This window comes from Harmonia axyridis, chromosome 2, assembly GCF_914767665.1.
Source record: "Harmonia axyridis chromosome 2, icHarAxyr1.1, whole genome shotgun sequence".
Taxonomy (NCBI): domain Eukaryota; kingdom Metazoa; phylum Arthropoda; class Insecta; order Coleoptera; family Coccinellidae; genus Harmonia; species Harmonia axyridis.
In genome coordinates, this window is record NC_059502.1 from 52,966,313 (window position 1) to 52,990,576 (window position 24,264).

Consider the following 24,264-nt stretch of genomic DNA (forward strand, 5'->3'; position numbering starts at 1 on the left):
AAATGATGCAGTTGATTGGTTAATTCTTTGTATAGCGCCACCTTAAGGAAAAAAGGGACCCATGCCAAACCTGAGTCACCAGAATTATTTCAAATAATATCTAATCAGTGAACATACATTTCAGACATATTAGACTTGCCTTTTGTCCTATAAATAATAAAATCAAGAATTAAACATGATTATTAACAGCTGTAAATTCATGAATGAAAACTATTATCATGAAAGGGATAATCTTATGTATTCTGCTCGAATAAACAGCATTATATAAATGATTTTGTGTAGAGCCAGATTTATCTAGTAGGCTAATAATTTATTGTAGAATTTTATGTAACTTCATAAAAAAATGACAAAATTGTGATATATTCATGTTTGTATTGCAGATGAATTCTCGAACAAGATTTCTTTTTAATTTAAAACTGCTTATTAAATAATCGTAAATAACATTTAGGGCCAGTTGCACCATTTGCCTAAACATTGATTAATTTCTGATTTCTCTTGAGAAATCATAGAGTAATCAACTTTCAAATTTTTAATCAATGTTTAGGCAAATGGTGCAACTGGCCCTAAATAATCATAGTAATATTTAAAGAAAAAATCAATTTTCATTTGTGTGAAGGCCAAGGAACAAAATTTTTAGGTTATGGAATAAAAATTATTCAAATTTAGGTTTTCTTCATCAGAATATATATAATCAACATTTAGTCCTTGAACATTTTTTATACGTATTTACAAATTAAAAATATCAAATTCACTGTATTTTTACTGTCCACAACTTCAAACAAACCTCTTCTATAACGGATCAGACATATCAGTAGAAGGATAAGGATAATGATAAAATCCACGAGCTTCGGCTTCTTGGTGAGATCGTGTACCTCCATTCATTTTATGAATCAGAATTAACTCTGTAACTCGTTAGTATTTATCTGATAAGGGTTCCTGCAGTCTGAAACAATCGCTAACAATTTTCCACTTGCCACCATCTGCAGTTACAACAAATGCTTGTTGAAACGTTTTGGGTATCTTATCGTGATACCTAACAGTTCCGCTCACTTGGATCATAACAGTTAATTGTTTATTAACTGCTTCATCTGAAAATAATATGAAATTGATCTTTACATAATTCATTCCCTCAGAAAAAATTTTTATACAGCATTAATCTCTAATACCATAAATTAACAAAAAATTATTGTGAAACTACTCAAACTGAATTTAAATAAAAAAACTAGTGGGAACCAAGACAACTCTCCACTGTAACAACAGAAATATTACTAAGAGGTGGTGAATATTTTGCAAACGTTACTAGAGAATTGCTGCATTCAAAGTACAGAAAAAATATTTTAGACATTTATATTGGATGTCTCAAATTCGTTATCTAGTGAGGGGATCTCAGAGGCATTTTCAGGCTCGAATTTTGGGAGAATAAATTTGGTGGTAATCATAAACTTATAAATTCAACTGTTTCCAAGCTATCGATGAAAAGTGGTGTGAAATGAAAAGTAACTTCTTTATTACTGCTGCTATAAAAATGAAACAAAACCATTCTACAGGCATTTTTTTTAATAGAATCCATTGGTGTAAGCTTTCATTTTTTTATGGCAATTAGTTTTGATCTTATAAAACAAACTTGTGTTTTTTTAAATATAATCCATAAAAACTTCGAAATCAATGAATTTATTATTTGAATGAGATTTAGAAAGTGAATATTAGAAGAACAGAGGTCAGTACTGACTTTTTGATAATCACTGAGAAATCTACTGGGTGTTCAAAATAAGATAATTCATTGATGACTTATTTATATGTTGATATTGGGCTTATTTCAAATGGTACACCATGCATTTTTTTTTTATTGAGTAGAAAATTTTATTATATTTGAACAATTATGTTATGTTATCTACCAAAGATAATTTATAATAGAATGTAATATAAAACTGTATAGAATAACTGGCTGGACAAGTGCGATTGATAGACATTCAATTGAAAAATCAATAAATTTTGCTCTCTCTTTCTATCTACCAAAAAAAAACATAAAATATATTGTATACCATTTGGAATAAGCCCGATATTAACAAATGAATAAGTCATCAAAGAATTGTCTTATTTTGAACACTTAGTGAAGTTCACAGTGATGTTCAAAAAGTCATTAATACTTACCTCTGTTCTTCTAGTATTCTTCTCAAAATCTCATTCAAATAAATTAATTTATTTCGAAGTTATTAGGTTTTTTCAAAATCTTTTCAATTTATGAAAAATCCCAAAAACGGAAAGTTTAAGCATGTGAAACTTCGAACAAACATGGGTTCATTCATTCCATACAAATTTAATGAAAAACGGGATGTTCTATAAGAAAAAACATTTACTAGTCATTTACACTTCTTTGGTACACCCTGTGTATTTTTAAACAATTTGAAAATGTAACTCTGATGATATTGTGTCAAATCGAAAATTTCAGCACCGAACTGTAATAAAGCAGCGCATCAATGGTGGAACACCCTGCATAATAAATTCAATTCTAGTTGAGGGTTGTTTCACCCTTAACTAATTACAGGGGTGCAAACCTTGAAGTTAATTTCTGATTATGTTTTGTTCATGAGGATTACATTTTAGCTATTAAGACAACCATACAGTCAACAAAAAAAAAAGTGAAATTAAAAGCTAATTTACAGTGCTCTTTATAATTTGAGTTATACCACGTCAAATAGATAAAAAATGGTGTTGATCAACCTGTATTTTGACATTCCAGGGAGAAAACTCCAGTTGAATTTCATGCTTGACTCGAGAGTAAGAAGAAGTTGAGAAGGCATGCACATTTTAAGCACACACTGTCTGGCCCAGAAACAGACTCGAAAAAGGTCTAGTGTGACAATGTGGTTTAATGTTTAATTAATAATTTCATAGTTACCCAATATTGGTTGGGCGTCTAATGTGCTCAATGTATGATCACTAGCAGGCAAATCCATGTGAAACTTTTGGATTTTTTCATTTCCAGTCACACCAGTTCCATTCCATGCTAGAAGTCCTTCATCTAAATACAATCGAGAAATCATCTGAAATTGTAGTTATATTAAAAATGAATCAATGAGGCAATACAAGCATAACCACAATGGTATTTGGAAAAATATTTACAATGCCAAAATACAATGTAAATAATATTTAAATTTGAGGGAGAATGAAAGTTTTGTATTGATTCTCAAAATGTGACATGTACATATTAAGATACAAACTCAAACACTCACAAACTCTTTAGAAATTAATTTCAAACATTTTGAAAAAAAAACTTTCTCTAATTCTTTATAGTTATATACTTACATGTCTTCGTTTATCTACTGCTTCATAATAAAGTTTTGTGAATTCTTCGGCAACTCTACATGCTTGGTCCAATTTCCCACGGACTGACTAAAAGAATATACTTTATTTCACAATCAGTTTTAAATTCACAAAATGAAATATCATCTGATAATGAAAGAAATTACTATGCAATTATAATGAAGGAATGATATGTATGTACAAAAATAATGACATTACAGCAGATGGACATGAAATTTTTTATACAGTACACTCTGTATGGAATCAATCTTTCAATTGGAAATTAAGTTATAAATCATAACAACCTTATAAATTTTGGCTTTAATAATTTAAAGATTTTCATTAAAACCAAGAATTATAGTTAATAGATCTGGTTTACTTGTGATGTGTTATAGTTATTATTGGTCCAACTACAAGATATTAAAAAAAAAAGAGAATACAAGATAAGGTCAGAGGCATTATACATTACGCCACATTCAAAATATTTTTCAATCTCCTAAGCATCTTGTCACATTTTCAAAATATTCTTTTCTTTAACAATAAAACAACAAAAAAACAAAACTTTTTAAGTTTTAGTAAATTTTATTCAGAAACTTCAGAGTAAATGTCTGTATTATTTCGCAGTTGGTCTCGATAACAGAATGAAACATAATGAATCTGTAATTAAAATCCAAATAAATTGCAATATAAATTATTTTGCAATCTTTGAATTTATGATCCTCTTATTGAATAAAACCTGTTGATGTTTTTTTCAATAAATGAAATAAAAACTTATATTAATAGTTCATGCAAATCCCTAATACTTAATCATATAAGTATTAGGTAACTTACCATATTAACTGTTTTCTAATGTTTCGAAAATTAATAGAAAAACTCGAACCTACAATAGAAGGAAATATATAAAACTAAAATGAATAATCACAGACTAAGAACTAAGGACTAAGGACTATGAACTAAGAACTAAACCTAAGAATTCAGAGGCGTTCAGCGTTGCCAGGTCGACAAGCCTAAAATATCGTACCCGTGTTTAAAATTATCGTATTTCGTACATATTATCGTATCCCACTGATATTTATCGTACACATTCGAAATAAAGGAAATTTTTGCGAGAATATGATCATTTGTGGAAAAGGATGAAAAAACAAGCAATGTATCGAATAAGTAATATATTTTTTATTTAGACGAAACGGTTAATGAATAATTTATTAATTATCAGACAAGATCAGAGAACCTGTATTATCCTATTCACAGATTGTCTGTATTTTAACTTTATTCAGAATACACCTTATTCTTATGTCTCTTATGGTTAAATTTTACTTCATGAATAGGATAGATAGTAGAGATGCGTACAGATTCGAAAATAAAACAAGAAATTTTTTGAGGAAATCGTGAAAGAATCAGGCGCGGATCCAGGCCCCACTTTTGGGGGGGGAACTTTCAGATTTTCAAAATACTGAAAATGCTTCCGCCATTCTGGGACGTCATTTTTTTGCCGTTCATTAATATGGGTTTTCACAAAATGTATTGAAGGTAAAATTTTTTCTGATCTTGTAATTATTTGAGCCTTAGTATGTCAAATTCTTGGAGGGCCGGCAAAATTTAAGAGGTGCCCGGGCCATTTGATGGGGGAACGTTCCCCCAGTTCCCCCCCCTGGAAAGAATGGATCGAATTTTACTTATGACATCGTGAAAATTGTTTCTGTTATTTTAGTTTTTTTTTTCAGAAATTACTCATTTCCATAAAAGTTCTTTTCCCAAATAACTTGGATATTGCAAAAAACATGCAATCGTTGACAAAGATGTAAAAGAAACCGAATAAAAAAATACCCAAATACAAAATTCTTTGAATATGAGTGTTCGAGGTACTAGATACGTTTCGAAATTGAATCTGAAATACTAATAAAAAATACGTTTTTCGGAAATAATTCAAGGATCCTATTATTTAATGACACCTATACATATACTTAGGGTTGAAGTTTGTAAGTACGATTTCAAGTAACAAATTTATTTTGATAATTATATTTGGCTTCAGTAGTCTTTCTGAATTAAAATTAATGAATTTAACTAACATGCATTGTCATGTATTCCTTTTTCATATTAATTCAATTACGCCCTTTTCAATTGAAATGGCAGTATATTTTTGATGGTCTTTGTTATGTGCTTTCAACAATTGAACATTTGCTCCCATTACCACATATTATAAAATAATATGAATCTAAATAATTGAATTGATTGGAAATACGAAGAAATAGGTATCTTCGTAAAAATTCTCTATAAAATAAAGGTCATCAAAAAAACGATTTTGTTGTGTGAAATGAATATATTCAAATCTAAAATATTCAGCCACTCAAATATGTCGATGAAATTCCTGTTACAACAATTTTTTTGCACTAAATAGAATACCAAATATGAGATAATGGTACCTATATTTTCAACTGAAGTTTGAACACCATCTGTTTTTAATGAGGCACCTACCCTTCGGATATTCCATGATTCTTTGTATTTATTTTCAGCAGACAGCCACCAAAGAAGTTTTATGATTTTATTATGTTTAAGTAGGTTCGTTCTTCTAGAGCCACGTAGAACGTAGAACCCCAATGAACGATGAATTGATTCATCGGAACATTCTAGAGTCTAGACATTCCCAACCGTCTCGGTTAGATTTTTTAAAACTACTAAAATCCACCAAATGATTTCTTCCTACTAAAAACTGGCCATACTGAGTTTCATTTTATTTTTAGTATCTATAGACACTTTAGCTGAAATGATAGGTACACTGAAATTATCGTACATGCGGTATCGTACATAGTACTGAGCAGCAAATTATCGTACAAAACGATAATTATCGTAGGAACGGCAACGCTGGTGCTGGTGGCGTTTATGCACACTCTTGTTAGTTCTTAGCACAGAACACTAAATATATATTTAGTGTTCTGTGGTGCGAAAGTTGTGATTTGCCGAAAGCTTAGGAAAGCTTACGATGGGAATGGTGCGTGACATATACCGAACGCAGTAACAAACTTGTCTTTCACGCGCAGGTGACGTCACTGCGATTTATATTACCGCGAAAGGCATAAATCAAATGATTTGAATCAAATCATATTACTTTTAGGTAGGAGGTAGGATCATGGATCCTTATGACTCTCAAGCTCAATGTAAGTATGTAGAACAGATTTTTCAACAACCAAATAGCAACGAACAATTCCATTAAGCGACCTTTTAGAATGTGCAATTTTTTTTTTGACATCAATCCTATTTTGGCAAATTTCAATGTTTAGATGTTACATATAAATTTATAGAAAAATATAATAATCCAAAGAGATAAATGATTTGCAGCGACGTAGATTTTATATTTGGCATTTTATGCTTAGAAGACATGTTTAGTTTACTTTGGAAGACAGTTGTTCTGATCACAGAATACAGTAAATAAATAATAAATATGTATTTTGTTAAATTTTGGTTTTAGACTTTTTTTAATATGGGTGTATTTTTATTTGTTTTGAAGTCCCATAAAAAAAATACAGTTTATTATTACTTAGATATTTCGTATTCAACACCTTCAACTATACTTTCTTTTTAACAAGATTTTTCGAAAAACACGTGAGTTACATCCACCACTTTCAGTCATCGAGTGAAACATGGAAATATCACGTAACGGTCATCAACCGTTCCTTTACCACCAGATGGACTAATTGTCCTGTGTTTGTCTATAGGCCGCTAGAAGAGTTATTGTCCTTCTTACGCAAGTTTGTCTATTCACCGCTAGATGGACCAATTGCCCTCTATAATCAAGTTCATCTAGCTGCCGCTAGATGGACTAATCGATTTGATTTGTTCTAGGCATGTTTAAAAAGAGTTATACAGGCTGAACTCTAACATTATTTTTTTGAGAAAACGCGGTATCAATTCATTGTTTTTCTTAGGAGTATTTGCACCTTCCTGTGAATACATGAATTTACAGATTTGTCGCCTATAGGCTATTCAACTTTTGCCGCATCTGAATTTTGATAGTTTAGTTCACAATCATATCAATTACATTTTCTATCAATAAAATTCTAGTTTTATGATTTGTGCTCCATCATTTTTGTTGAATATTTTCTCTCCTATTTTCGAAATAGTAATTTGTTTGTGCATTATGATTTTTGAATACTATAAATCAAAATAAAAAATTAATAAGCTAAATCTGCCGCCTCTTGAAATTTGCCACCATAGATAAGCTTCAGCCTGCTGGTAAATCCGCCACTGGAATATATGGTTTAATTTATTCAGGAGACTATAAAATCTTAGATCAAATAGCAATTTCATCTTGCTAGTTTTATTTGGAATTGAGTAATATATCGACTTTTGATGACGTACGACCAATTTTGATTGAGCATGCGAGTATTCATAAAAGTGGGCGTAACATTATGGACTTAAATGATTTAATTATTGATTATGCATCTTTATTAAAATAAAAAACGTTAAGCGTTAATATGGTTCATTTCAAAGATATCAATTATAAAATGGAAAGAAATTATCCCCGCCAAAAATATTGATGTTGTCACGTGACTATTCCTGTTCAGGTTAAACGTTCTATTTAGAAGGCGCCAAACAATTAAAATACCTGTGGTGCAGTTCTCTTCACTTCAAAGTAATGAATTGATTACAATATTTATAGTTTTTATTATACAGAGGAAGAATGATCCAATATTAACTTTCGTGTCTAAATAACTAGCCTTTCGTTCAGGAATGTGAAGAGTGAGTCGGTCACTGAGGAGTGAGGACATATTGGAATGAAAAAGAGAGACAGAGTATAACAATTAGAAGGGATACAATTGAAATGATAATTTCTGAAAATGTTGCATATCTTCTATTCAGATATTAAAATAACAATGAATGTAAAAAACCATCATTCAGAACTATCGACCAAGTAGTAAAAATGATTGTTATTGGCGATAATTTTAAAATTTTAATTTGACTGAAGACAAAGATGGAACCATTAGTTTTCTTTTCGTGCTGTGTCGTAGATTTCAAGTGGCGCCACCTACCCTGTCAATGTTGTTAGGCTTACCAATAAATGGAGTCTAGTGAAGTTGATTTGACAAAATTTATTTGAAAATCAATCGGAATAATGAAAATTCTTAGAGAAATGGTAAATAAATGCCATGAATTGGTATTTACATGTTGTTTTTCATTATGAAGTACTTGGTTTGTGCTAGAGATACACCACTGTGGAAATGTTTACAATGTTAGACATGGGAGCCACCTTTACTGTTTGACACTGTATTCACGATATTATTACCTATTATTGATGAAAAATGGTCAAATATGCATGGATTTCAAATTGTACTATTGTTGATTCAAACGTATGTATTTATGTGGGTATTTATAAAGGCTATTGTGTGTGGTTGTGTATGTTTAGCACAAATCTATAGGCTATAAGTTGATTCTGCTTTTTATTCTCTTCTTTCTATATTCTTCAGTATTAGTTTATGATCAAATCAGTGTAGTTTCTCGTCTTTAATAAATATAACATTCGAATCATAGCAATTTAGTTGGCTTAAAATTGAAACCTTTTGTTTCAGACTTAGATATTTACCTATGGTACATGTCCAGCAAATGGATAATTATGTAGTGAGTACATTATGTTGTATTTGAGCTTTTATTTGATGAAAGTGCATATTGTTTGGAATTGTGTGTTAGCTCTGGCATGTATCCCTAAATATTCCAATTGAATGTGAAGGTATAAGCAATAAATTCAATATTGTGTTTCTAATTTTTATATTTGTTTTAGGTTACGAGGAAGGCATTACTTACGTGCACCATATAAGTGCGATGTCCCAGAGAATAAAAAGGCCTAATCGTTCTGAAGATGGCTTTGTACCCGTCAAAAGGCGAAAGGTATCTATGGTTATTCATTTATGAAAATTGGTTCTGGTTTAAAAAAAAAACGGGAATACAAGAATATATTAAAAAGCAGCGAATAAAGTACATAATAATACTAACGATAAAACAGAATTGTTTATGTCCTTTGATCAGCTGATTGAGTTCAGTGTACTCAACATCTGTTCTCTTTCTCAATTGTTAGGTTTTGTTGCTGATTTCAATATACACAATTTCAAATCTAAAGAAGTGTTTCTAATCTATCAATTTAATAATTAATGACTAGAATGTTGGTATTAACTCACATGGCAAAATTTTTTAAATAAATGGTGTAGAAACTTTCCAAATGGTGAAAATGTTCTCAGTATAATTTATGTATAACGTATATACTTTTGCTGATTCTTATTGTGGTATATAGACCAGTGAAGTCCACATCAATCAAATCAAATATTTCAATTCTTTCACATGGAAGAAATATCCTTGAAAAAAACAACTTTATTTTACATAGAAAATTGAAAATAACCAGGATGGATGAAACCAAAACTACCATATTTTTCAAGGATATTCTGTTTATGGTCAATTGTTAGTTGCTTATATGTCGGGTATTTAATTTTTTCATCTTTTCCAGGATTCAACAAATTTTTAAACTCTTTATTAGACTATGCCTTTTTTGTGTCTATTTCTCAGATGAATGTGCTATTTTGAGGCTTAATCATGGATCTTCAGGAATAGAAATAGCCCTGAAAAGGCATAGTGAAAAGGGGCTGACTAAAGCACACTAAAAAACCAATGTCATCTAATTTATCTGTGCTTAGGATATCTGCTTTGAAATATTACATTTTCTTGATTCATGAAATTTAGAGATATTCTTTCTGATTTATTATGTAAACATAGATCTTTGAATATTTAACTGAATTTTGAGTATTTTATTTCATTTCATATTTGTCATTCTCATATAGTGTTGTAAATTACCCTGTTTAAGAAATTTGCTTTATATTTCATCAACTTGTGAAATTGGATAAATGTTTTTTGTTATCATTGAGGATATGAGAGATATTCATTTAACGTGAAAACTACATTCAATCAAATATTCAGTAATCAACAAAATCAAGCATTTTGTTGTATTGAATGATTTTGAGAAAACCTAAAGATGGATTATGAATAGCTATAACAGAAAACATAATTACATCAAAGAATTATTACTTAGATTTTGTGGAATCACATTCATGGTAATGTGGATTGTGGATTTTTGGTGGGGAAGTTATAGCCCCAACGCAATAATGAAATGTTGATATCACATTTCAGATATATATGATGACAAGTTTAATCTTTTCTAAAAAAAATTTCAGCGCATGGCGGTGGAAGATGAAGAAGCCGCCACCCTGGCCAGGATTTATAATAGAAATTCGAATGAGGCCCCCGCAGAATTATTCCGTAAGGACCTCATCAGCGCAATGAAATTGCCAGACTCCGAACCTCTTTCTATAGATGAATACTGGATAATTCAAGATCAATGGAAACAGGAATGGGAAAGGGGAGTTCAAGTTCCTGTCAATCCGGATTCCTTACCCGAGCCATCAGTATCTATTATTCGGAATGCTAGAAAGTTGGTACACGAGTTCAAGCTGTAAGTACATATTTTGGTATCAATTTGTTCACACCTCATTCTCTCTGGAATTCAAGTAGAAAAGATCCATTTTCTCCAAGTGATGAGAAAACGATTAATTCTTCTCTTCGCATCCATCCTGTTGAGTTCTATGCCCCTTTTTGGGCTATTTTTGAATCTGACTGGTGACTTCCAATTGAAACAAAAAGAGAATCAGACTCAAAATTTGATCATTTTTCTTCATCCAGAAACTAGACAATTTCAAAGAATATTATAAATATATTAAGGGAATATTAAGCCCACAACACAATTTTGGTTTTTTAATTTCAATTATAAAGCATTGGAATTCGCTAAAAAAAAAAATGTTCAATCTCCCATGAAAATTTCAAATTTTGGGATGTGTGGAATCTAAAAATGAAATGAAAAAATTCATACGTTCGTAGCCAAAGATTTTCTTGGAAACTATGAAAGCTATTTGCATGAAATCAGTCCAAAAATCAGTTGTTATAATGTATTGATCCTCCTAGCTGGAGAAAATGATTCATGAACTTTTAATGCAAAAAATCATGGTAACAAATTTTATAAAAATCATTACCCAGAAACACATAATCATGAAATTGAAAAAATATATTGCTACAATGATACTAAATACAGTATTTCTTCCTGCAAGGTTCTAGCACTTATAATTTCGGAGATGTAATTTTTTTTTTCGAATTTCGAAACTAATAACCCTTGGTACGAATTCCGTGGCTGAATATTTGATAAAAATGTTTTTATTGATAATTTTTCATTTTTTTTTTGTCAAGTGTGTTGAAAAAGTAAATAACAAAATAATAGTGTTGACATAACAAATAAATGGGGGGGGAATCATTCAAGGAAAAAAATTTGACAATTTAACAGTTTAATCTGTAATCTGTACAATTCAATCATCAAAAAAAATTTGGCAAACTATAAAATGAAATTCGGTTCGAAAATGAAATAAAAAAAATATGTATTTGTTTTTTATTTTAATCTGTTTAATCGACTGATTCAGTTACGATTAATGTGAAGCCAAATCCACCGAAAGCATTTATCGTATCATTTGACTTGATGGTGAAGTAAATTGAGGAATAATAATTTTTTTATATCTAAAAATTAATTTAAGAATTGAAATACTCGTTAAAACAGATAAGGTTGATGAAAATAAAAATACTTATGTATTTACGATAATCCATTAGACATTTTGGTAAACTGAAAACTATCTTGAAAGGACCATAACTTTTTTCACTTCCATCCAAGTTTTTTATTAAAATTGTGAAACGTATAATCAAGTGTTTTATTTCTTGTATTAATACAGACAAAACCTGAAATTTTTTATTCTGTTTGTGTTTTCCTATCGCCCACCCAATTTGTACATCAATTTATGCAATGTAGAGTTAGATCAGTCTACTGCTTTATCATATATATCTATATAGATAATATAATACTTTTTTCAGCAGCTATGCATAGGTCTAGCTTCAGCTATTCTAGAAAGTTTATATTGTTGGAAGCAATTCCATATTCAAATTAAGAAGAACAGTGTCCATAACAATTATAAGTTATGTTTTTTATAATTTTACTTCATTTTTCGTTTCTTTTATAACTCAAGACCTGTCCTTCAATTTCAGTATAATGAGGAACAAGCACTAAAACCTAAGATTACATTTATTCCAGTAGAATAAGGCGCCAAATTTTTCCCGAATATCAAAAACAAATTTACACAATCAACACTGTCAGGCAAACTACAAGATGGTGAATATATATAATTTAATAATAATAATAATATAGAATTCTGAAACAAGCCTTACAAAAGTGTAGTAGAGAAAAAGGGAGAAATCTATGAGAAATTCAGCATAAATAGACAAAAAAACCGAGGATTGCACTGGTTCGGAATTTCTTTTTTGATATTTTGCTTCAATTTTTTATGATTCTGGAGGGGCGATGAAACGAGATTAATAAAGTCGACATTTTTTTTATTTTAGTTCACGGGAAAAAATTATCAGCTGATTTATTGATGGGAGCGATGATGTATTAATATTCCAAATCATTCATCTCTAGATCAAAACAAGTTTACTGTCGACTTTATTAATCTCGTTTCATAATGTTGAAGTTTGGTTTCACATACTTCACTTTCACCTTCTGTTGTGAGCATCCCTAAAATTAAAGAGAGCTTTCTGTAAGAGAATTATACGTTATTTTTTCTAATTATTTGGATTTTTTTTAAATTGATGGAGTATTTCCATAGATATTTTGTTTTACAAGGTATGGCAGAAAGAACAGATTGGCCACAGAATTAGAGAAAATAAACATTGGTTGAACTTGAGAAGTTTATTAACAATTATCAATACCACACTTATTCAATACACTCTCTGACTCCACTGATCCAACAGAATTTTGTACACAGTTGAAATTGTTCGCCAACAAAATTTATTTTAGCTTGAGAAACTGCATTCTAGCTCAATTTTGAAGATTTTTTTGTCGTATTGTGAATACCTTTGACCTTTAAACCGCACAGCCATCATTTAGATTCTTCATGGTAGTCTAATTTATTCAGGAATATCTAATCCATGTTTGATATTTCTGGAACATTGAGATCATCTTGTGAACCAAGAACATGTAACGCCAATGTTAGGCTTTAAATGATTCTGATAATCATATTGTCGAGTTATCCAATTTTTTTGGAAATATTCTCTTGATTCCAAAAAAGCTTATACTATCATCATATTGGCCAATTAAAAGTATAAGTTGATTTCGATTTTTTTACAGACCCAAGAACAAATACATCCGTATAACCAAGGACGAAAACTTCAAAGTGGACGAGCACGTTCTTTCCAACGCTCCTGGCCAAGCAGAAGATGCCTGCTCCTACGACTTGGACGAAAACGACGTAGCATGGCTCAAATTAGTTAATGCAGAACGCGCGACTTGCGGACTTGGACTGGTACACGAAGATCAGCTGGAGAGGGTGATGGAACGCTTCGAGATGGGCTGTTGGGAGAAGATACAAACCATTCTCAGGAACGAGGAAGGTCTGGGAATCGAGTTCGACGAGAATGTTATATGCGACGTTTGTAGGTCCCCTGATTCAGAAGAGGGAAACGAAATGGTCTTTTGTGATAGTTGCAACATCTGCGTACACCAAGCCTGTTACGGAATCACTCGGATACCGGAAGGTCAGTGGCTCTGCTGCACTTGCAATCTCGCCATTAGACCTAAGTGCGTTCTTTGTCCTAATAAGGGCGGTGCCATGAAGTGTACGAGGTCCGGTCAGAAGTGGGCTCACGTTTCTTGCGCTCTTTGGATTCCGGAGGTCAGTATAGGCTGCGTGGAAAAGATGGAACCCATCACCAAAATCTCCAGTATTCCCGCTAGCCGTTGGGCTCTCATTTGTGTGCTGTGTCGAGAGAGAGTCGGAGCTTGCATCCAGTGTTCCGTGAAGACGTGCAAGACCGCTTATCACGTGACTTGCGCGTTTAAACACGGCTTGGAGATGAGGGCGATCATCGAAGACGAGAATGCCGACGACGGAGTTAAACTGCGATCCTATTGCGAAAAACACAGCAAATCTAGCAAAAAAGAGAAGAGCATATGTTCCGGTTCCGAAGACGACGATAGCAGAAGAAGGAAACGGAAAGATATGACGTCGGAAGAAAAAAACCTAGCTCGTGCCGCTAGATTACAAGAGATCGAGTCGGAATTCTACAAATTCGTATCCGTCAAAGACGTTTCCATCAATCTAAACGTCGACCAAGAGGCCTTGACTCACATATACAACTATTGGAAACTGAAGAGGAAATCTGGCCACAACAAACCGCTCTTGCCGCCTAGAACTGAAGATATCGAAGTTCTGGCCATCAGTCCGGAAGATATCGACACGGAAAAATTGAAGACGTTCGTACAGTTGAGACAGGATTTGGAAAGAGTCCGAAACCTGTGTTATATGGTGACCCGGAGGGAAAAATTTTCTCGCTCACTATTTCGATTGAGGGAGCAAATTTTCCTCAAACAGACTGCCGTTTTGGAAAATGGTATCAATTTGCCGAGCGCTGTTATGAACGCTGTTGTTGAAGCCAATCACGGCCCTTCTATATACGACAGGCTGTATTCTCACGATCAAGCTCAGGATCATGCCGACAATTTTGAACTTATTTTAGCGAGAATACAAGGATTGAAATCTCCTACAGGATCTGAAGACGAAAAGAAAGCCGAGGTGAATGGACTGTTTAAAGATGTTAAAAGTAATCCTTACAAGAAGGTGTACTTCAACGGATCGAAGAGAAGAAGTTCAGCTTTATACAGTAGTATGTCTAGTAGAAGTAGTAGTAGTAGCGATGAGAAGATGAAAGAAATGAAAGAAAATAAGGAGAACAGATTCAATAGTACATCAGACGATGAAAAACCGGTTACTGGGAAGAAAACGGAACTCAAAAAGCAAATAAATAGGAAAATTACAGACAGACGGAAAAAATCTATTTCAACGAATCAAGTCAATTCGGAAAGTAGTAGTGAAGAAGATATTAAACATCCTGCAAAAAAACAATGGTGTAATTCGACGTTTAATCGATCTAAACTCAGTATTGTAGAACATCAGTTAGGTCTTTCTGGAACTGATAGTGATGATCTGATGGACTTGAGGAATAATCGAAAAACTTTGAATCAAAAAACCAAAATTTCGTCGATTTACTCAGATAGTGACAGTTCCGATTCTACCAAAAACGATGATAAATCTTCTAATGCCAACAATAGCGATTCCCAGCAAAAATTGAGAACTAAGGCTTCTGTTAAAGAGTTCTCAAACAAACCTTCCACTTCTAAAACTTCTGACAAAGGCAGTACGGAAAATAAGAAAAAGACAAAACTTGAAGAGAAGAAAGAAAACCCGTCAAAGAAAAAAGACTACGTCCCATCAAATTTGATTGTACCTCAGAGACAAGCAGCTAAGAAGGCTAGTGAAAACTTGAAGAATACCACCACTGGCAGGCCTAAAGACTCTTTATCCTCTCAATGTGATGAAACAGTGAAAATAGAAGAGAAACCAAAAGCGCAGAAACAGAGAGCCAAAAGTAGAGATGCTAAAGAAACATTCAAAGAAAAGACAGAAAAAACTGACAAAACTGATAAATCTGATAAAACCGAAAAAACAGATAAAGTAAATAAAATCGAGAAATGGGATAAAACCGAGAAAGCAGACAAAAGCGAGAAAGTGGAGAAGTCTGAAAAATTGGAAAAACCAGATAAACACGAAAAAGACAAATTAGTGCCAATGGAAATATCGGAGAACGAGAAAGATGACAAAATGGATACCAACGACTTATTGGCATACGTTCCTCAAAGGCAAGCAGCTAAAAAGGCTGCAGAACACATAAAGAGTGGACTTGGCAAGCCTGTAATTACAGCAGATAACACGATAGCTAACGATTCGGACAAAATGAAGAAAGACAATGAAAGTTTGTGTAAAAGCCAAAAAGATGACGTTAAACCTAAGAAAGAATTGGAAATCGAGAAACCCGCTAGAATCACTGAAAGCAAAAGAAAGTCTTCCTCTATCAGTAGTTCGTCTTCCTCCAGTAGTTTTTCATCAGGTTCATCTTCGAGTAGCAGTTCATCAAGTGACGATGACGATGATAACGATGAAGAAACTGAACCACAGAAACCGCGATCGGAGAGCCTCATTTCGTTGCCAAATCGAGATCAGGTTAAGCGAGCTAATGCCAAGGACCGGCCCTTTCTTGACAAGGGAGCCAAGTCCTCAACATTTAGCAGTAGTGCTTCCGACTCCGGTAACTCCACACCATCCTCTACTCCTCAGAAATCCAATATCGTACCATCACAACCTAAAACACAACCTGCTCCACAACCGGTTGAACCGCCAAAATCAGACCGAAGGAAAAGTACAGAGAAGAAATTACCCTCACCGGCACATGAAAGAGAAGAATCTAAACTTAAAGGGAAGTCATCCAGAGGAAGACCACGCTCATCCAATTCTAGTGAGGTCGGAAATACTAGTGGCGGGACTAGAGATCTGTCTAGTGGCAAACCTGTCGCTGTGGACAAAGATGGACCCAAAAATAGAAAGAAAAAACAACTCGTCTCAGATGAAGTGGACCCAGTTGAGTCATCGGAAAAAACATGTCAGCCATCTAACTTACTATCTCCGGTCAGGGAAAAAGATACCAAGTTAGCAGCAGAGAGTCCTGGGAGAAAAGTGCTGTCCGAACCCGATAAAATGACATCAAATATAGAGAAGGAAATTTTAGAGAGAAAGGCATCGAAAGAAAACAAGTGCAAGTCGACTTTGGATAGATTATTTGGACCTATCGGAAATACGGAAAAACCGAAGCAGGAAGAAATCAAGCATGAAAAGCAGAATAAAAAACAGTTGGACAAACAAATTAAACCTGAGAGATCTGAAAAATTAGTTGATAAAACATTCAAAGAAAACAAAGAACACCCGATTGTGAAAGAAAAATCGCCTAAAAAATCACCTTGTAAGAGTCTGAATAAAATTGCCGAAGAGACATTCAACACCAAGTCGATGACAGAGGTAAAAATATCTACCAAGGTCGAACCTTGTATGCCTGAAAAATTATTAGAATTGGATGAAAAAATAACTGTATCTACCTCTGAAGAAACTTTAGAAACCAAACCTAATGAAGAACAATTAATTATACCAGAAATTCAACAGGCACCCGAAAGATTAGAAAATATTAAGGAAAATACAGAAATGGTTGTGAATTCAGGTAACATGAGCAGGTCGATATTTTCTCCCCAACCTCAAACAAAAGAAACAGATTTACTCGACTTCGATAATTTCGACGATAGTTTGGGAATTTCTAAGGAAGACGACATTCTTAGGCCTTTTACATTTAACACTTCCATCGTTAATAACGACACCAGAGAAGAAAACGTTAGGGAAACTCTGAACTTGGTGGAGAAGTTGAGATTGGGGCTTTCTAAAAAGCCAACCGGTTGTGAAATTGATGACACTCTTAGCATAGGTTCGAATTCTAAACATGACGATCGCTCAGAATTCTTAGAGCAAGTAGTTCCTGATAATGTGAATGATGAACTGCCTGTTATTTCACAACCGATAAAGCAGGAAGATCAAAAGAAGCCGATGATCAACCTGGATATGAAAGTAGAGCTAACCCAATCCAAATTATTCGACAATCACGATCAAAACGACCAATTTATGAATTGTCAAGCAGAAGTTCCGGTAGAGTGCAATAAGAGCATTCCGATTCAACAGCATCAAGGTTTATCGGACACTTTGACAAATCAGGGTGACGAAAGATGGGTTCCGCCCAGCGATCCGAATTACCCAAGTATCCCTGTTAGCCATCATCAAAATTTCATGACAAACACTCCACAAGTCGACTCCCAAAACTTCTTGGACCAATATTCTGCGATGGTTCTAGATCAAGAACATCATAAGAAATATCCCGAAGTGAACAATATATTGGCGGACGTAGGTGCACGTTTGCAAGAGGAAGTTTTAAAGAATCAATCTCACCTGTTGCACGGACAGAGAATCTCTCAGCCGATGATGGAAGTGATGCCAGATATGAATCCGAACAATACCAAATTTCCTGACCTCCACATGCACCCGCCGAATTGGCCCGATGCGTTGTTGCCTAATCGTAGATCGTCGTCTAGTTCGGCAGCGTCGTCTATAAGCTCGCTATCTCGTCGTAACGAAAACGACGAAGATCCCAACAAGGTTCGATCCGATATGATGGTGGTGAACCCACCGCCGAACATAGATATTAGCTTGTTTCCTACGCAGACAATACCAACATTCCAGCCGAACGCTCTCGAGCCATTCGCTTCGTACTCCGAAACCTTTGTCAATCCGGTGAGCCTGTTCGCAGGACCCAACCTAAATACTCAGTTAGCTTATCCTTCGGCAGGTCCTACAGGCTTTCCACCCGCGTTTGGCGCGCCTTTTCCGACACCACACGTTTTACCTCCGATACAGAAGCCCGAAGAAAATATCCAGTATCCTTCGGCTTGTACAGCTGCTTTTACTTCTTCGCAACACAATATGGCCTTGACGGCGGCGATGGTAAATCTACCTACAAAAGAAATAGAACCTCATCTGGAGGAGACACTGCCTCTTTGTCAGAACAGCGTTGATTCCTTGCAGAACATCCAACAAAAGGAAACCATTCCACCTCCTCAAGAGTCTCCTATAGTTAGCAGTGCCGCTACAAGCGTTTCTGTATCGGTTGCTTCTTCGCCGAGTCAGAAATCTACAACGGGTAAGAAATCACCCAGCAAACCGACTAGGTGTTCAGCAAGGGTAACGTCTCAAATGATGAACAAATCTCCGAACAAGAGTCCAGGTAAAAGTCCACGACAAACGGAGTTGTCCAAACACGGAAATGCTGGTAAGAGAGATGGTAGAAAAGGTGGTAAAGGTTCTACCGGTAAAGGCAATCAATATCAGGGCAAAGGCAGGGGAAGGGGAAGAGGAAGGAGTAGACCTCCCATTTCCACTCCACATCTGGATTACGACATCATGGGCAACACTAATACCATCCAGAAGTTGGTAGGCACGGTGTACGATCTTGATTTCGATGACGAATGGAACGAGACGGCAGACTTGAAATCGATGAGAGAGAGGCGGAAATCCATCGACACGCACGATAAGAAATGCGACAATTCCTACTTGAAAGACAGCTTAGATTCCCCTAAATTTTCTAGTCCTTTACAAAATTCCCACAAGAACAGGTCTTTCGTCGACCTTAGCAACTTGAGGCCACCTACACCGTTCGACGACTCAAATCACTCTAAAGAAAGCGAACCGACCAGTTTGAAGATGGAAGACGAGCCCCCCAAATCCGTTTTCCCAGATTTGGTTCCACCGTTTTTGCCTGGCCCTGTCGATATGAGAACGTACAATAGTACCTACGAAGAACAAAAATACGAGTCGACCAACCTATTGCAAGCATTTGCCGCTGGGACCACCGAAAATCCAGTACATGATGGGATCGATGAAGAATATGAAAAAGAACTACACGCTGCTCTTATGTGTAAAGAGAAGAGCGAACAAAATGCAGTACCTGAAATCAGTAATATCAAAGCTTCCTTATCGGATTCGAGGAATCAACTCAAGGTTAAAATAAAGGGACCTATAGCGAATTACACCTCCACCGTAGCACCTCTGCCTCCACCGATGGTGGATCCTATAGTAGTTAGTAACATAATTCCTAATTCGGTTTCTGCTAACGTTGCAAACAACGCTAACGCTACTGGCACTTCCAATTTAAGACGTATGAGGAAGAAAGAACTACTCCGCCAATATTGGTCACAGGATATGAGTACAGATGATCCTTCAAGCATTCCAATAAACAATACTCCAGCGGATCCTATCATTAATCGAACTGTGACCATCCCGAAGGCTGTGACTTCAGTTACCAGTATTCCAACAAAAGAAGATTACAGGGATTATAGAACTGGTATTGACGATTACCTTGAAACTAAACAACATAAAAAAGAGACAAAGGCTAGATCTGCTCTTTCAAGAGAACTAAGGCAACTCGATTTGTCATTAGACGATGAAACTTTATCTGACCGAAGAAGAAGTTCCGTTACCGGAAGCAATAATTTAAGCTTTAATGAAACCAGCAAACGAAGAGGTCGACCGCCGAGAACTTCTTCAGATCAACAACCCTTAGCACCTAAACTGAAAATAAAGATAGGAAACAATAGTATAATTTCGTCATCTAGGATAGACGACAAGAAAGACAAGATACGTCCTCCTAAAAAACGTATATCCAATATACCGATGCCAAGTGTCGAAGATCTGAAAAGAGAAAGCATGAAATTCAGGAAAATGATGATGGCGGAGTTCGGCGAAGAGAAGAGAAAGAAGAAAGATAGGAGCGAAAGGAAAGAAAGAAGCGAGAAGAAAAAGAAGAGAAAGAAGCACGATGTGGAGATAATAGCTAAGAACATGGAGAAACCAACAAAATTGATATTTCGGTTCAATAAGAAAGCGGACGGGGAAACGAATAAACGGACAAGCGTGAACAGTGACATTGACCGTTCAGTGACTAGCGAAATAAAAAGTAGTGCCTCGGTTGTGGGGGAAAGTTCAAGTGCAGGTGATAGGTGCTCCCCGCCTAAAGTGACTCCAATTAAATTGAAACTAAGTAGGTGTCAGGAAGGTTCGGCTTACATAATGAAACCATCGATCGAAGACAATTCTCACACAACCAAGGAAGAGACTCCATCTTCTCAGCCGGGACAGCCCCCACCCCCACTACCGACGCCCCCTCCTTCGGCTGAAATGACGTTTCAACTTCCACCCGATCCCTTACCCCTAAATAAAGACTGTGAAGTTAGATGATAGTTGTGTATATTGAATTTTGATCTGTAAAGTATGTATATTATAAATAATAACATCGGGTAGGCATATTGGATGTGCATTTCAAGGACGATTTTTCATAGAATATTTATTGATATAGTTGACTTTATTAGATTATTTGAAAGTCTTTCGTGCTTTGGAATTTTTCATTATCGACAAATATTTTTTGTTCTGTTGCAGGTATCCTGTAACTTGTGGGCCCTAGTGCAAAAATTGATACTAGAGATCGAAATAACAAGATTTTTTTCCATAAATGTGGTGCAAATGTTGGCTGTTAAAAAAAATACAGGGTGTTGAAAGTGAAATATGAATTTTAAAAAATCGCGATAATTTAAAATTATTATACTGGCGTTTTAGAAAGTGATATATCCTATATTAGGGAATATTCCTATTAGGGGAATATCTTAAATGGCTCTTTTGGAGTCAATATAGTATTAGCTTTAAAAGGCCAAAAAGTATAAAAAACTTAATATGTGGTTATGTATGTAGAAAGCTCTCTTTTGAGATGAGGAAAACAATGGTAAACAAATTTTCGATTTCATATCTTCATCTGTTGAAATAATTTTGCAATTTTTCTAAAGTTATGTTGCACTTTCAACCCATATTGTTTTAGCATCTATCATTTGTCACCATATTTATTGACTAAATATTTTTATTTCAACCTCTAGTATTTACCTATTGCACAACGATCTATTAATTATGGGACACCCTGTATATGTAATATTCGCAAGAAATTCAATTCAAATCAACGTCAAGTTTACAAAATAGAATCAGAATTTAATGCGTTTTTCTAAATAAAAAAAAATATTCAAAAGTAGGATGTTGTGAAATTAGAAAAGATCTGTGGAATATGGCAGTAATATTCAAAGACAATGTGCAATTATGTTTATTTTATAGTGATTTTAGAAAACACATTCCACCATTTTTGTCTAAATAATTATTCTACATTTGTATTGAATAATTGATGTGGAAGGGAAAATAAGTTGAATTTCGATTTGTAAATATGAGAAATAAGCAAAGTGTGTACTAGAACATTTTTAGCCTTAACTTATTTATTTATTAAGTACAGAATTAAATATTTCTTGATCTCAGTAAGACTTGATGTTTTCTCATATAGAGTGCTATTACATCAATGTTAAAATTATATAATTAAATAATGACCATAAAGAGAATTGTATGTCCTTGAATTGCATAACTGAATTTGCTTTCCTGTAGGTGACCAGTGAGGCAACTTGTACAGAAACAAAGATAGCCGAAAAATTCACCTGTTTTATATCACGTTGTTGAGCTGTTTACTGTAAGTGCAAAGTCTAAGCGAAGCACATATTTGTCGTTAATTTATATGTACAAAGTCAATTACAGCTACAGACGTGTATTCATATTTTTGTACATATTGTAAGTTATGGTATTTGTGAATATGAAATAGTACTAATTTATAAATATATATACATATATTATATTTCATTTAAAATGATTAAATCGTGTTGACAATTTTGATAGCTAGATTCGTTATAGATTCATCAAATATTGTACAGAACAAATGGCTTGGTGCAATTCTTGGTTGTTGTTATTGAAGCCATTTATTTTTTTGTACAGTTTTATTATTTTACTCATTGCCTCGATGACAGTGTAGTATAAATTACTTAAAGATTTTATTGAAATTTATATAGTTATGTAATTTTATTTTTTTACATGGAAATGTGTTTTTACCGAGTGGCTGTTATGTGTGAAGTCTTAAGTATGTGTAGATATATAATTAACTTCAAGTATTAAATACACAAGCCATTTGTTTGTGTCATGTTGTATGATAAATAGAACAAATTCTACCAATTTAAGTATTGGGTCAACATTGAATCATTTTTTACGGAATTCATTCATCATCATTGAAATAATTTTTGGAATTTTAATTTTCAATCTCCATATTGAGAAATTGTCAGAAGCACATAGGAATATCCTTTAAATTTGTACATTCATCATCAGGAAGAATTGTAACATATGTAAGTGTATAATTTTAACAAGATATTCTACACATACCTAGTTGAAAGAAGTATAAATTATACTCAATTTATTTTCATGTTGTGTTTCAATTTTATCCATCAGCTCCATTTCTTTGCTCAAAATCAAAACCTATTGAATTGTTCTTGTATTCTCATCCATATACATCACTTTTTTATTTTTTGAAACTAATAAAGTCTTGTTGATTTTATATAAATTGAAGTTTATTTTTCTCTGAAACTCCAATAAAAATTTTTTTAGACAATAAAAAATATTCTGTATACGCAGATTTTCAGAAGGGGATCCGGATTTCTTTCTAAAAATGAGAAAAAATTAATGCAGTTCTAAAAAAAAGAGAGTATATATTTCTCAGAGTATATTCTGTGAGCACCACTTGTAAATTTACAATCTACTCAATTCGGTAATAAGTAAATATTTATGTGATCTTGATTTGGAACAGTTACCATCCGAAGACGGATGACTGAGTTCTATCCACAAAGATCTTCTGACCATGTCCTCTTTTGAGTCTTCTTTTAAAAGTGAGATTGAAAAGTTCGTTGACAAGTAAGTTTTCGTTATCATTGGTGCGGGTCTCGTATTTTGTGGAACGTTGTCTTATTATCTTACACACATATGGGATCTCCTTTATGGAGTGTTTGGTTTGACAGATACTATGGAGCATTTGCTATCATTCGCAAGGTCTTGGTTTGACCCTTCTGGAGAATTTTCGTATTTGATGGCTTGCTCTTGCTGCATCCCCAGAGCTCTATTGAGTATCTCCAAATTGGTTTAAGTATGCTTTTATAGATCAAGACTATGCTTTCTATGGTTAACGTTGATTTTCTATCCAACAGCCACTTTAAGGTTCATTTGTGTTCTTTTCGCCTTGATATGCGTCCTCCAAGTTACTTTTTCGTCCATTTGAAGCCCTAGATAACTTCTGATTTTCGAGGTATAGGAATATGGATGAGTGGTACTTGGGGGTAAGTGATCCTTCTTAGAGTGAAAGTAATGTATGCAGATTTACTATTGTTGACTTTAATCTTCCATTTCATAAACCACTTGTATAGCCAGTTCAGGTATAATTGGAGCGCATTAGATGCTGTTA

At 34.0% G+C, this 24,264-nt stretch overlaps 2 protein-coding genes across 6 annotated transcripts; one reads left to right on the top strand and one right to left on the bottom strand.

Moving 5' to 3' along the window:
- Positions 1 to 661: 661 nt before the first annotated feature.
- LOC123672300 (NTF2-related export protein) lies at positions 662 to 4,291 on the bottom strand. The gene is made up of 4 exons (XM_045606362.1): positions 4,135 to 4,291; positions 3,307 to 3,393; positions 2,900 to 3,044; positions 662 to 1,088 (listed from the first exon to the last, which is right to left on the bottom strand). Exons 1-4 carry the CDS (start codon positions 4,135 to 4,137, stop codon positions 913 to 915), a joined length of 411 nt encoding a protein of 136 aa, XP_045462318.1. The 5' UTR covers positions 4,138 to 4,291; the 3' UTR covers positions 662 to 912.
- Positions 4,292 to 7,870: 3,579 nt separating this feature from the next.
- LOC123672297 (PHD finger protein rhinoceros) lies at positions 7,871 to 23,373 on the top strand. 5 transcript variants are annotated; one of them, XM_045606352.1, is made up of 5 exons: positions 7,871 to 8,434; positions 8,868 to 8,916; positions 9,077 to 9,183; positions 10,515 to 10,792; positions 13,556 to 23,373. In XM_045606352.1, exons 3-5 carry the CDS (start codon positions 9,118 to 9,120, stop codon positions 21,141 to 21,143), a joined length of 7,932 nt encoding a protein of 2,643 aa, XP_045462308.1. In that variant the 5' UTR covers positions 7,871 to 8,434; positions 8,868 to 8,916; positions 9,077 to 9,117; the 3' UTR covers positions 21,144 to 23,373. The 5 variants fall into 5 exon arrangements, with proteins under 5 accessions (XP_045462308.1, XP_045462309.1, XP_045462310.1 ...); XM_045606353.1 differs by having other exon boundaries at positions 7,895 to 8,648; XM_045606354.1 differs by lacking the exon at positions 8,868 to 8,916 and having other exon boundaries at positions 7,895 to 8,648.
- The last annotated feature ends 891 nt before the right edge of the window (positions 23,374 to 24,264 follow it).